Source organism: Protopterus annectens, chromosome 2.part1 (assembly GCF_019279795.1).
Source record: "Protopterus annectens isolate FY-2018-M chromosome 2.part1, PAN1.0, whole genome shotgun sequence".
In the NCBI taxonomy this organism is placed as follows: Eukaryota; Metazoa; Chordata; order Ceratodontiformes; family Protopteridae; genus Protopterus; species Protopterus annectens.
This window is the reverse complement of record NC_056729.1, coordinates 104674888-104689128: the sequence shown is the minus strand read 5'-3', so window position 1 is coordinate 104689128 and position 14241 is coordinate 104674888. Positions and strand designations below refer to the sequence as shown.

Below are 14241 nucleotides of genomic sequence, written 5' to 3'. Positions count from 1 at the left end.
CCACTCTGATCGGGAACCCCTCTGCTGAGCCTGAACACTGTTGAGTCACTGGGTCCTTGTACATGGCTTGCACTAATTCTACCAATGTTTCTGGGATTTAAAATCACCACAGGACTGACAAATCAGCTTTCTTGGGACCTTTTCATATGCTTTATCCATGTCTAAGATTGCTCAGAGCTCTTTCCTAGGGTCTTTTCAACTACCTGTCTCATGGCAAACATCAGGTCAGTTGTGCTTCATCTTGACCTGCATCTGAACTGCTCATCTCCCATCTTATTTTCTACTACTCTGTATGTTCATTTGTCAATCACTCTCTCCAGAACTTTCATGCAATGCGACAGGAGTTTGATACATCTCTGTGTTGCCCACAGTTGTGTGTCCCCTTTGTTCTTGTAATTCTGACACTAGTATGTTTATTCTTCAGTCATCTGGGATACATCTTTCTCTCCACACTGCTGCGAGTACCTTCAGTTGACATTCTCCCCTACCTCACCCAATATCTTTATCATCAGCCATGACCTCATCTGACCCAGCTGCCATCCCGAAATTCAGTTTCCTTAGTGCTGCTCTTACTTCTTCTATAGTGGGCTCCTCCTCTTCTCTTATCATAGGCTGTGTCTGGGGCAGTACAGCTTCTGTGGGGGTTTCTTCATTCAGAAGCTGCTAGAAATACTCCATCTGTTGCTGGCAATCCCTTATGAAGGGTGTTTGGCTATTGTCTTTGTCTTGCAATCTGATATAGTTTCTTTGTGCCATCTACTGACTGACTGTTCAGAAGCTGGTACAGTGTCTCTGATACCTTGTTCTTTGCTACTGCAACTTCTGTCTGAGCATATTTGTTAGCCAACCAATATTCCTTCCTAGCCTGCTCTTTCAAATCTCCCTGCCGGTCTTAGGCATAGGCCAACTAGGCAGCCGCCTAGGGTGCCGCTCTAGCAGGGACACTTTTCCAGTATTTATTTGGTGTAGGTAGACCAGGATAGGGGCACCTGGTGGTGCCGGGGAGGGCACCGTGGAGCCCTTTTGTCTAGGGCACCAGTTGACCTAAGGCCGCTCCTGCCTGCGCTCCTCCTTTCCTTTGATGGCTTCCTGGACTTTTGCATTCCACCACCAGCTTTCCTTATGTACCTTATTTCCTTTCCTGGCTCAGCTGCATATCTGTTCTGTAGCCCTCACACATGCTGTTTTGAGGATCTGTCATTCTTCATCTCCACCTATTTCTTCCTCTTCTTGAGGTGCTACAGCCCTAAGTAATTCCTTGAACCGTTCTTCTTTCTATCAACTTCTAGATCTTCTTAACATAATGTTGCAGTACACTTCACTGAAGGGATCTCCTGCCAAAGATAACCCAACAACCGGCCAGTATACCAAAGTCTTTAGATTATGCAGGTGCTGTATGCCACACATATGCTCCCCACACAGGTTGTAGGGCATAAAAGTGATGTACATATGCAACAAAATTTACAGAAGTGTACTTTGAGTCCCTTCCTTTCCACATTGGTCTTTCTGAAGTGATATTACCATGTGAACACCAGTCCTTGCTATTGAACCCATAGCTTTCTTTTCAGTTACTCAAAGCACTTAAATATCAGACTGCTCTCAGTGTTCTATCAAAGTTTCATAATGTAACGACTTCCTTATATGCGAGTCCTATCTCATAATCAATGTATTCTTCGTCATCACACTTAAATTCCTCATAACTCATTCTCTTACACTTTTCAGCTGATGTGTCGCCTTAAAACCTACTGTATTCTGACATCCATGTATCCTCTTTCTTTTGCTATGGAAGGCTATCTAGGGAAATACAAACTGGAAAATGCAGGACAGGAAATATGAGGAATGAAAACAGGAAAGTGGAAGCAAAGGTAACATACTTGTCTTTAGTGCCAGAAGATCTGAAGGTTGTGGGTTCACTTTCCACTCCAAGTGACTGGATTGCTGACATTGCAGTGCATTATAAGGGGCGTGCTCTACACCTGAGTGTGCCATTCTTCACATGAGATGTAAAACTGAGGTCCTATCTGCTTGAGATGGTGGGAGCTCATGTGTATGTAAAACATGGCACCTAACGAAAAAGAGTAGGGGAAGTTCCCAGATGCCCTGTGGGTCTCCCTTAAAAAGCGACTACTAGACTAGTGGGACAAACCAAATAAACAAAAGATAAATAAAAATAAAAAATACAGATATTTTGAAATAAGAAGACATGCTATGACCAAGCTGATGGGAAGTAAGGAAAATTAATACATGACTGGAGGATTGATGTAAGTACATAAGGGGCTAATTCTGGTCCCTGCTTAGTATCAGCAAATTAGAGTTATCCATAGGTGCTTCATTAACCTGGTAAGTGTGGAAAAGGGGAAACAAAATCATCAGATCAATGCAAGGAAGGTGCAGTGCAGAATACAAGACTACTGAACATGGTTTGGTGCTGCCACTAGATAAGACTAATATAGGATGAAATAGTCTGTGAAAGATACGCACCCTGGAAAAAGAGTAGAAAGAAAATGGAAATGTCAGCATCGCACTAGAGAGCAGAAGGGGTGAAGATGATGATAATAGAGTAGATAAAAGCCTAACTGAAAAAAAAAAGGAAAAAGTACGAAGAAGGGAATGGTAGTAACAATTTGAATAAAAGGTGGACGCAAATTAATGATGGGCTGTATAAGAGGGTAAGAATATTATATGAGAATTGTAATGGGGGAACTGAATTAAAAAAAAAAAATACCAAAAATCAGCGATCCAAGACAACTACACAAAAACAGACAACTTCTTCTTGAAGGCACCGCTTGGGACCGAAGGACCAGCAAAGTCAACCACGACACCAACTTTGGTGCTTTTGTTCAACTTTACTCAGGAATTTCAACAGAAAAAAAAAATTATACTAAAAATAAATGGACATATCAGATGGAGATGGGAATATACCGCTGAATATAATGAATATTGACTGCAAGCATATAAGAAAATTCACAAAATAAGATGCAAGTAAGCACGTGCATACGGGTCCTCTACAGATGATCAAAATTTAAAAACTTCGACTTTCATATAGCGGATACCATATGATCGAAGTTTTAAAACTTTGAACTTTCTGAATGGAGATCACCGTACAGTGCAGAATGGGAAAATTTCCCTTTTCCTCGCTGTAGTGCGATCTCAGCGTTGGTATATTTAAATAGCAGGGTGTGTAGGGGGGGCTTGTCCCCCTGCAAAAATATCCAAGAATTTTTTGTTTTGTTTTATTTTTTTTTCATGTGTTCGAACTTTTGAAATGTCGATCATATGGTCTCGGCCATATGAAAGACGATGTTTTAAAAATTCGATCATCTGTAGTAGACCCGTGCATACACACTGTATTTAAAAAAAAATTAAAGCCATTAACCTTAAATTCAGTGATAAAAAAATAGCTTATTTAAACAGAAGAGCACGAATTGCTAAAGCATTTGCCTCTTGTGACCTACAATTGGCGATCAGGAGTAGATAACAGTGGTTAGCAAGCACAATTGTAGCTTGCTACAGATTCCCCACCATGCCCCAGGATTCCCACTCCTCATTCTTGATGCACTGGAAAATATTAGGGTACACCCTAACAACCTAATAATGGGCGATTTCAACTACCCCACCATTAACTGGGAAAACTACTCATGTACCAACTCTTGTGCTCAACATTTTCTGGAATTCATAAATTCCAATGCCTTGGATCAACTTATCCACACCCCCACCAGGGGCAGCAATATCATAGACCTGGTCATTACCAACATGGGCAACTGGTGTTCCACACCAGAGGTCAATTCCTCGTTGGTCAGATCCGACCACAAGCAAATCACCCTAGACATCCACCCACCCCCCCATTAGGGAAACCACCGTAAAATATTTCTCCAAAGCCAACTTAACGCTTCTTAAGACAGAAGTGGTAAACTTCACGACACCCATGCTGACGGACAACAGAGATACAACTGATGAATCCTATAGAATTGCACTTTATAAGCATTTTCACAAGTGCATGGATCGTGCAATCCCTAACAGAACCAAGATGCTATCCTCCAAAAAAAGGAAGCCAATCTGGTGGCCCCCTGCTATAAACAAACTCTACAACAGAAGAAAGAAACTGTTGCAAAAAAGAGTAAAATCCCATGATTGGAGGAACTCCGTAGTCAACCTCAGTAAGAAGCTGAGATCCCTCATAAAATCATCCAAAGCTAGTTACGAAAACAAAATCGCCACTTATTCTAAAGACAACCACAAAGCATTCTATAGCTATGTCAAGAATCTCAATGGCAACACTCAGATCTGCTCTGAGTTACAGCACAATGGCACTAAATATACAGAACCAACTGATATTGCCAACATCTTGGCAGACAGGTTCAGTGCTAACTTTATCTCTCTCTCATCCTCTAAATGGCCCATCTCTATACCGGAAGAATGCAAAGTACCTGTAATCATGGCTGCACAGGTAAAAAAACACACACTCCAAAGCCAAGAACACAGCATCCATGGGACCTGACAACATCCCAGGCTGCATTCTATACGAACTACAGAACGAACTGGCACCCCACTTAAGTACCATATTCAATCATAGCCTCACCTCAAGCTTTGTTCCCACTGAATGGTGCACAGCAACGGTTATCCTACTCCACAAAGGAGGAGTCACCACGGATCCGGGGAACTACCGCCCCATTAGCCTGATGAGCCTGGTTTGCAAGGCTATGGAGCGTATCATTGTGGAACTTATAAATAATGACATTGGTAATCTCTAAACACTGGACCCTACCCAGTTCGGGTTTGTAGAAGGCAGATTGTGTCTCCTAAACCTGATAGACTTCTTTGAAGCGGTCAGCAAAGCCGTAGATGAGGGTAAGGTGGTTCACACAGCCTACCTAGATCTCGCCAAGGCTTTCAACACCATCCCCCACTCTGGAATTATAGACAAACTCACTAAACTAGATATAAATCCCTATGTCACAAGATGGGTTGCCAACTGGCTCACTGATAGAACCCACACTGTGAAAGTAGCAGACTCTAAATCCAACTTCAGACCACTGACAAGTGGAGTACCACAGGGTTCAATCCTAGGTCCTCTCCTGTTTGGTATCTACTTCTCTGAAGTACAGGCTAACACAGAAGGTCTTTGGCTAACAAAGTTTGCAGATGACTGCAAACTAGGAGCCATAATCAAAACTCCTAACGATGTGGACATCCTACAAAAGGGCCTCACTGAGACAGATGCCTGGTGTCAAAGCCATGGCCGCAAGCTCAATGCCAAAAAGTGCATTGTCATCCCTTTTGGTAAAAACTCTGTACCTAAGAACTACCACATAGGCAGTAGTCTACTTAACACCAAAAGTGTGATAAGAGACCTTGGGACACAGGTGGACAGCAGTCTCTCCCTTGATAATCACATCGCCACAGTAATCAGGAAATCCTTCTACTTGGCACACCTCATCACAAAAGGTTTCTCATCCAGGAAAAAAGAGGTCATTGTTCCCCTCTACTCATCACTCATTAGACCCATTATAGAGTACAACGCCCCTTTTGGTATGTACCTCACAAGACATCTACAACAACTGGAAAGGCCACAGAAATACCTCACAAAGAGGATTACCTTCCTCAAACAGATGCCCTACGCAGACAGACTCAAAAAACTCCAGCTTTACTCTGTCACATATTGCCTACACAGAGGCGATCTCTGCCCAACATACAAAGGTATGTCAAACCCAGAGCTTTTGGACCAGCACTACGTAAAGAAATCCCAATCCCTCCGAGCTACATGCTCTAGGGACCTAAACCTTGTCACCATAATAAACGGAACATGCTGGAGGGATAGATTCCTGTCCCAGAGACTTCCCATACTCTGGAACAAGCTACCTATTTATATCAAACAAAGCTCCTCGTTAGCACTCTTCAAGAAAAATCTTGATGATTGGATGGGAGATAGGAAATTCACCCCGGGGATCAGTACTGTTGTTCTGCTTGACAGGGGCACAGGAAAATAATTTTCTTGGGTGGCAAAAGCCAGGGTACCATTTGGCTAGGCTTATATAGGCCCTAGGGCCAATAGCCTAGTCCCTACCTATGAATAAAGGTGTAATAAGCTGCATGTCTCCACTGACTCATGCAAAAGGCCTTCAAAGCAAGTAATTTCTTTTGATAATTTTGTTGAAGAAAGGTGAACATGCAACAATGAAGCAACAGCTGAAAACTAGTATAGCTACACAGACAGCAGACTAACACAGAAAAAAACAAAGACGCATAACAAAATAGTGAGACAGAGTATCTGAAGAAAAATAAGAACACCTGAAGTTCTAAATAATTTACATACATGTCAAAACAAAAAATATTCAATGGATAAAATCCCAGACTATAAGGAAATTATTTTTATCTTATTGCACTTGCACTATTGAACTTTAATTAAACAATTTTGGTTTGAGTGCTAGAAAATGAAATTAATGCTCCATATAATGTTATACTGACCTCTTCTCCATCCTTGAGTACTATAGTGCTTGCTTGTTCAACGACTGCAAACACCATCACAGCACAAAGCTCTCTTCTTACAGACATCGTCATGTTGGCAAAAGCTGGTAACTGATGCATAAATTCCAATAATTGCTCTTAAAAAGACAATAAATAAAACAATATAAGTATAAAAAAGGGACAAGCAAAGTTAAACTTGAAAATAACTGGTGCAATAAAAAAGTGACAAATATGTACTCACCACCACTGTTTTATCTACCAGATGACCCTTCTACAAGGGTTAACTGTTTGGATGCCCCATTTTGCTACCCCAGCATGCTATAAATCTAAAACTTTTCTTTCAGCTACTGCACTTGAGATGCATACAAGTCTTGCATGGCACACCATGTTGTACGCCAGGTCAAGATGACACACAGAGTCCCTGAACTATTTTCAGTTTGCCCCCCCCCCCCCAAAAAAAAAAAAAAATGAGCAAGCACATCTCAAACACATGAATAAACAAGAACAGTAAACAATATGCCTGACCATATCACATAAAATTCCATCCACAGATATTGGATAGAGAGGCCACAAACCTGGGGAGAGTGTAAAGGCAATAAGCACAGGACTAGTCTTCTCACAGACATAACAGACTGGTATTCAGGATGCCTGAGATAAAGAGACGGGTACAGACTGCATGCAGTCAGTCTCATCACCATATATTTCAGATTTTGCCAAGAACAAAGAACACCAGATTTCATGGTGTATATTACAAACTTTGACAAAAGCTTGAGGTTCCAAAATCCCTTCAGTATGCCATAGAGGGAGACATTGAATACATGCAGCTAAACCTTGTCAGCATACATTTTAGGCTAACATACAGGCAGAGAATACCAAACCTCCTAAACTATTCTAGGCGTCTAATGTTGTGTCTTTCGGCTTTTCCCGGTTAGGGGTCGCCACAGTGGAACTCCGGTCTGCTAGTGATTGGCAGTAGATTTTTACGTGCCGAGTTGCAGCCCAGACGCACAACCTTCAATGAAGGTATGCCCAGTCATGCATGTCTTCAGACAGAAGACGCTCTAGCTGAGAATCGAACGGGACAATGTCTTACTGTCAGGTGACAGCGCTACCGCAGCACCACAACCGCAGATAAAGATGTTAAAATCCCTTAAAGTTATACACATATTGCATCCCCTTTTTCACAGGTTAAATTTTTCCAATTTACATCAAAAGAAAACCGATATCCACATATTTATGAACTTTAGTTATTACATTTCAGGGCACTGCTTCAGTACTAAAATAAAATGAACATACTCTGAACATTTTCAAATATTTCCATTTCAAATTCAAAACTGAAACACACTGGGTTCCTGAAACACTTCCAACTGGAAGTTCGAGGATGATAACTCATTGGAAAAGTGTGAATTTAAGCATACATGGAGAGATGGATAATATATATGTATGTAGGTGGGTTACCTTCATTTCACTGACAGACCATTTAATTGAAACTCATTTCACTGACAGACCATTTCACTGACAACTACTATTTGCAGGAATTTAAGGCAAACAACAGGGATTTGTCCCCTTTCCCACTGTAGTGCGACCCTGGAGTTAGTATATATAGTTAGGGGAGTGTAGGGGCACAGCCCCCCACCTATTTTGGTTTAAAAGAAGAATATAACCCAAAAAGTACAGAATTTAAACCAAAATAGGTGGGAGGGGGGCTGTGCCCCTCCAACTATATATACTAACTCCAGGGTCGCACTACATTGGGGAAGGGGACAAATCCCTGTTATTTGCCTTAAATTCCTGCACGTATTAGTTGTCAGTGAAATGAAGGTAACCCAAGTAGGTATATGCACCCACATGCATGTGCAAGCACACTAATTTCTGGAGGCTGTGACTACTCAAGCATGTATCCCATACTGAGAGGTACAGCAATTCTGAAATCCGTACATCTAAGTTAGTAGAGATATAGGGGGATGCTGACTTCCATATGAGGAGCACAGAGGCACAGCTTTCTATAAAAGATGCATTAAAATTATAACAGTAAGTTTCAGAATTCTCTTTTCTGACAGAATACGGTTTTCATTTTTCAAGTTTCAGGACTAGCATTATCAGGACTCACTTCCAAAAGAGAGTCAAATAGTTACAAGAGCAGCATACTCATTAAATGCAATTCAAATACATTTTCCTGCCCTTAGCGCTGTCTGATAGTGTTGCAAGCGTTAAGAAACACACTTGCTGTATATGTAAGAGTCTGTGACCTGCATGTCTGATGCCACTTCAGAGTCCTTCAAGTCATCCTAGACTTGAACAAATGCCCCTCTGCTCTCTTACTGCTCCTCCTGGAAATGCCTTTAAGATACCTTTTGAAACATCTCACTTTGTACAATTCTCTGGTCTCCTCTTTGTAAGCAGCATTTCAAATACAACCTATTTACTCAGCAGTCATTGTGGCAAGCTTTCATTCTGAACAAATGCCTCCAATTTGTTTCCTGCACACTTCCTTCCTTAGTATGCAGGCACAATAATGACCTGAACTGCTCATACTGGTTTCATAGTCACTCCTTCATACTGCATTTCTGCACAACCTTGTTGTATGCTCATTCTATCAACTCATTTAACGAAGATAGACATCTTATTTTATGATCACAGTGTGCTTATACTTTTCCTTCCCAGTGTCTGTTAATCACCCCTCCCCCTTCAACTGGTCTATTCACTCCCAGTCAATGTGCAGGTTCATAGAGGATTGCTAGGCTAATGACCCTAAGGTGGCCTTTAAGTCTAGTCGCGCTTCCCAAAAGTGAGAATCAAACTATGCACCTTGTGTCTGCAAGATAAAACATATTAACCATTATGCCAACCCCAACTCCGTTGGACAAATGATATGGGCTGTCCTTTACACAGTGATCACAGGAGTGGTTTGTGTTTTTACCCGAGCCTTATCTCAGTTCACAATTTTGTTTTTATCAGGGAAGGTAGCATGCAGTGGGCTGACTGCACTAGTCATCCCTGCTTACATGAGGGGCCCTGCCTTCCCATCCTCAAGTACAGGTAGTGGTTTCCCCAGTCTTCAATGTCAAATTGTACCATCCCCTGTCCCCACCAGGTGCCTGCATCCATACCTCCTCATGGTTGAGGCAAGCGGGTCACACACTGTCACTACTCTCCATCTCTTTCTCTGCCTGGCTCCTCTAGCGTTGATGCTGTTAACTGAACTGCTGTCACCAATCACTGTAAAAGCTTCATTCCTCTCTGCTATTAAGCCAGACTTTCTTTCAGTTTCATCTTCCCTGAACTTGGGTTTTCAGGGGGCATGCAAGGAAGTATAGGCACACATTTTACTCTAAGCTTCATCAACAGTTGAGCTGGAGGAACATACCCACCTTGGAAGGAAATATTACTATATTCCAGCAAAGGTAACTGTATGTCTACATAAAAAGCACTGCTAATGCGCTTAGCATTTTTCATGAAGTTTTTCACACTTTCAACCATCCTCTCAACTTGAACATTTGATATGCAAGTAGTCTGGACTAAAGGTCATATGATGGAATTCACACGCTGCTTTGAAAATCTCCTGAATTCTACACCTGCATATTATGAGTAATAAACCTGCTACTACCCCACAATAATTTTCAGAACAGAAAATACAGCATAAGTACATGAATAACAGCATTACTAGGAGGGTCTGATAACTTTGTTCAGGAAACTTCATACATTCTAAACATATCAAATAAACACAGTAAAGAAAATGAAACAAGCACATTCCTATTTTTACATCACGGTTTTTTCAAAAAGGTAAATTATTTTTTCTTGGATTATTTTTATAATATGCATTGCACGCCGAAGAGTCTCAAAGCTCTTGCTTAGTTTACACTGGCATTCTGAGCCAGTGTAACACGTCCCAAGTTCTTTCTTTACACTTTACAGTCCTAAGACTGGACTTGTAGTTCCGTCAGGTTTTGTTTACTTTGGTGATTAAGCATTTTTAATTTATTTTAAACATTAGACCTGATACATAGCTTCTTTCCTCTGTTTCATTACATACAGGACTGTGTTTTCTGACTCACACTTTACAACTAAGTCATACTTCTGCAGTCTCAATAACATTTTCTGCAGTTTTTGTGCTGCCATGTACAAGGACTCAGCTCTACTCTGCAATGTTTTTTCTTAATCTGTTTCTACAGATCACCTCTTGAAATTCTAAGGACCATAACTGTAAGCCTCCAAACAGCACAGCTGAAACGGAATAGGAGGAAACATGTACCAAGTCCAAGGTTCTGATATCTTGGAGTGTTGCCCTACTTTGAGGTACAGCAATCCTGCGGTTAGCGTACATTAAGTAGCAGGGATGTTGGGGGTGCATATCTCTGTATGTCAAGGATGTGGGTGAAGCCTACCAGATGAAAAAAATTCATTAATGTTTTCTTTTTCTGTGTCATTTTTGTCCCAGTGCCTGCTGAGCATAATCCCATAATCCTTCACTCATACCAAATGGACACAGCACATTTCTGCTCAATTAACTGGGACTCCCCTTAATGCTAGGGTAAGAGCTCTCCAGAGGATGCCATCATTCAGTCAACCATGAAGGCGGTTTTAGTCCTGGCTAGCATCCTGGTAATAGAGTTTCCTAATGGCCTAACCTCAGTTTTGGGTAGAGGGACATGCAATATGAGACACCACAGAGGCCAACAATATTTTCAACATGCAAGTTCACAATCCTGAATACCCTCCATCAGCAGCTAGGTTAATGCCTACCCCTCAAGCCACATACGTGGATCTAATTCTCTCTTTAAACGGACATAAGCAGTACAAGGCTGGCTGCATACAGCTCCCCCCAAGAGCTAAGGCAGAGCTGGACAACCTCCTCCCATAGTCAATTGCAAACTGTACTCGGAGGACTGTCAGACAGTGCTTTGAGTGGTTGTCCTCTTAGATGACTTAGCCAGCACAGAAGAGGAAAATTGTGTTGTGCTTCAGGGCCTTTCTTTGGCAGTGAAGAGGCTTCATCCTCTTTTGGTGTTTGCTGGACTTTCAAAGGAAAATAATAAGCGGATGGCATCAGATCGTAAAGATCGTCCCCAAAGTGGAGAGGCCTTGACTTCTCATGAAAAGGTCAGCAACTAAGTCCTGGAGGGCTAACCAAAAAGCACATCTTTATACTGAACATCTACAATGATATGCGTGGGTTCTTCATTAGGCCTGAAAACCTCAACAAGACAATCTTCTGCAGACATACAAGCTAAGCCCTGTAGCCTAGCATTAGCATCTGTGCTGTTAAAATTACAGTGGGTGACAAAATGATCAGCACAAAAGCCTGCTTGAGCTCAGAGTCAAGGGAGTTGAAGCTTTTCAAGGTCCTTGGCCAGAAAGGAGAAATAAAATTTAGTCAGGTGAAGCAAGCTGTTGAGAGCAATGAGTCCCAAAATGGCAGATTAGTACATTTTCTTCATACCGCTTGAATGACTTTTACCTTTTAAACATATATATATATATATATATGCATATTTCATCAACAACTCTCTTGTCCCCATTTTCTACATGGGGTTAGGGTGTCATATCAACTGTCACCATCTCTCATGATTCAATGTCACTCCCCTTCGACAGACATGCATGACTGTAAAAGGTCTTGTGTCACACAACTGATTTAGTTTCTGGTGTCATTCCAAAGGGGTGCAATATTCATCAGCATGGAAGTAGATGGTCAACAGACGATGCTGCTTTGACAGGGATAGTTTGCACCCCTCCCTCTAGGCTTTGAAATATTATCTAAAATATTGTATTACTCCACACTGCCTTTTCTAGGCAATGCCACACTGAAATTACTTCTGACAGAGCAAATCAAAACTAAGAAAATCTAAAGGTATTACTGCTCAATGTTAGGAGTCTAAACAACAAAAAAAAAACAAAACTCAATGCCCTAGAAGCTCTCTTCACCTTAGAGAAAGATGAAGTCTGTGTGGTCACTGAGACATGGTTTAAAGCCACGGAGAGCACACCAACAGTGCAATGTTACACCTTCCACACATTTAGATCACCTACTACACAGACAGTGACTAAAGGTGGAGATGTTTCAATTTACAAAAAAAATATATACCTCAAAGCTGGTCAAACAGGACAATGCACATGAGCTACTCCATGTTCAAATCACCATAGGCAAAATCCAATACCACTTCCTTGCAAGCTATAAGTCCCCCTTCTATGACCCAGGACACCCATACCATGTATATAAACTTATTGCAAACACTCACCATCCAACCCAATACCATATTTATTGCTGATTTTAATTGCCCCACTATTAACTGGGAATCCTATACAACACCAAACGTACAGGCACAGAGATTCCTGGATTTTGTAAACACAAACTTCCTGGACCACATTGTCAATATACCAACCAGGGGTGCAACCATACTGGATCTGGTCCTCACTAATATGGGAGAGTGCTGCACATACCCTGGTATAACATCTTCCATAGTAAGGTCAGACCACAAAATGGCCTCCTTTAAAGTAAAAAAATAAAAACCTGGACTCCCCAGCTAACCCTGGAATATTCTGGGACTACTCAAAGGCTAACTTCCTGCTATTAAGTTATAACCTGGCAAAATTTCAAGTCCCCATAAACCCTGAGAACACTGCTGCCTATGCAGAACTGTTCACAGAAACCATATATAAGCATGTTAATAGCTACATAGAGGCAGCTGTATCCACCAGAAAAAAGTACAGAACTAACGCAAAAAACAAACCACCCTGGCAGAATCACAAAATCAATCAACTGTATAAAAGAAGAAAGAAATTCATGGAAAAAATTAGGAGGTACAATACCCAGCAGGATAAAAGCACTTTCAAACTAAAACAACTCAGATGGCAAATAAAGTCTACCAAAGCCAAATGTGAAATAAATTTGGCCTCCTACGCCACGGACAACCACAAGGAGTTCTTTAGACATGTCCACAATGTCAAAGGCAATACACAACACTGTGCAGAGCTCATTGTACATGGAGCCACCTATATTGAGCCAGAAGATACAGCAAACCTAATGGCTGACAAATTCAACTCAAACTTTACTCCTGTATCCTCCTTAACCTTCCCTCAGGAAATACTATCAAATATAACTCCCCTTGCTATTACTAGGGAACAGGTTGTTAATGCTTTCTTTCTAAGGCCAAGAAAACTGCTTCAATAGGCCCAGACAATATCCCAGGATGCCTTCCAAATAGCATGAAACATGACATATCAGGCCCTCCAGAATTGCTATTTAACTGTAGCCTCCAAACAGTCATGGAAAGAAGTATCATGGTACTGATAATTAATAATATAGTAAACCTCCTGACACTGGACCCAACCTAGTTTGGTTTCATCAAGGGCAGGTCATGCCTACTCAACTTGGTGGATTTCTCTGAGAAGGTCACCAAAACAATGAATGAGGGCAGAATGGTTCACACTGCCTATCTTGACCTGGCCAAGGCATTTGACACAATACCCCACTAGGGCATTGTTGACAAACTCAACAGATTAGGTACAAACTCGTATGTAATCCAGTAGACAGCTAACTGGCTCACAGACAGGACCCAAGTTAGTTAGAACTGGGGAGCTCACCTCTACAAAAAGTCCAGTCACAAGTGGACTCCCTCAAGGATCGGTTCTTGGACGGCTCCTTTTCGGCATTTACTTCTCTGAAGTCAAGGCCAATGTAAATGGTCTCTGGCTGACTAAATTTGCAGATGACTGCAAATTAGGAGCTATCACTGAATCCTGTACCAACACAAATGTTTTCCAGGAAGGGCTGGCACA

General features: G+C 41.5%; 1 protein-coding gene across 12 annotated transcripts in view; it reads right to left on the bottom strand.

Moving 5' to 3' along the window:
* Positions 1-14241, bottom strand: part of RAPGEF2 (Rap guanine nucleotide exchange factor 2) — a 2418607-nt gene that overhangs the window by 517385 nt on the left and 1886981 nt on the right. For all 12 annotated transcript variants that reach the window (XM_044062055.1, XM_044062064.1, XM_044062056.1 and 9 more), the window contains one exon: positions 6466-6602. In XM_044062055.1, the coding sequence (XP_043917990.1) occupies positions 6466-6602 (137 nt within the window). The remainder of the gene's footprint in view (positions 1-6465; positions 6603-14241) is intronic.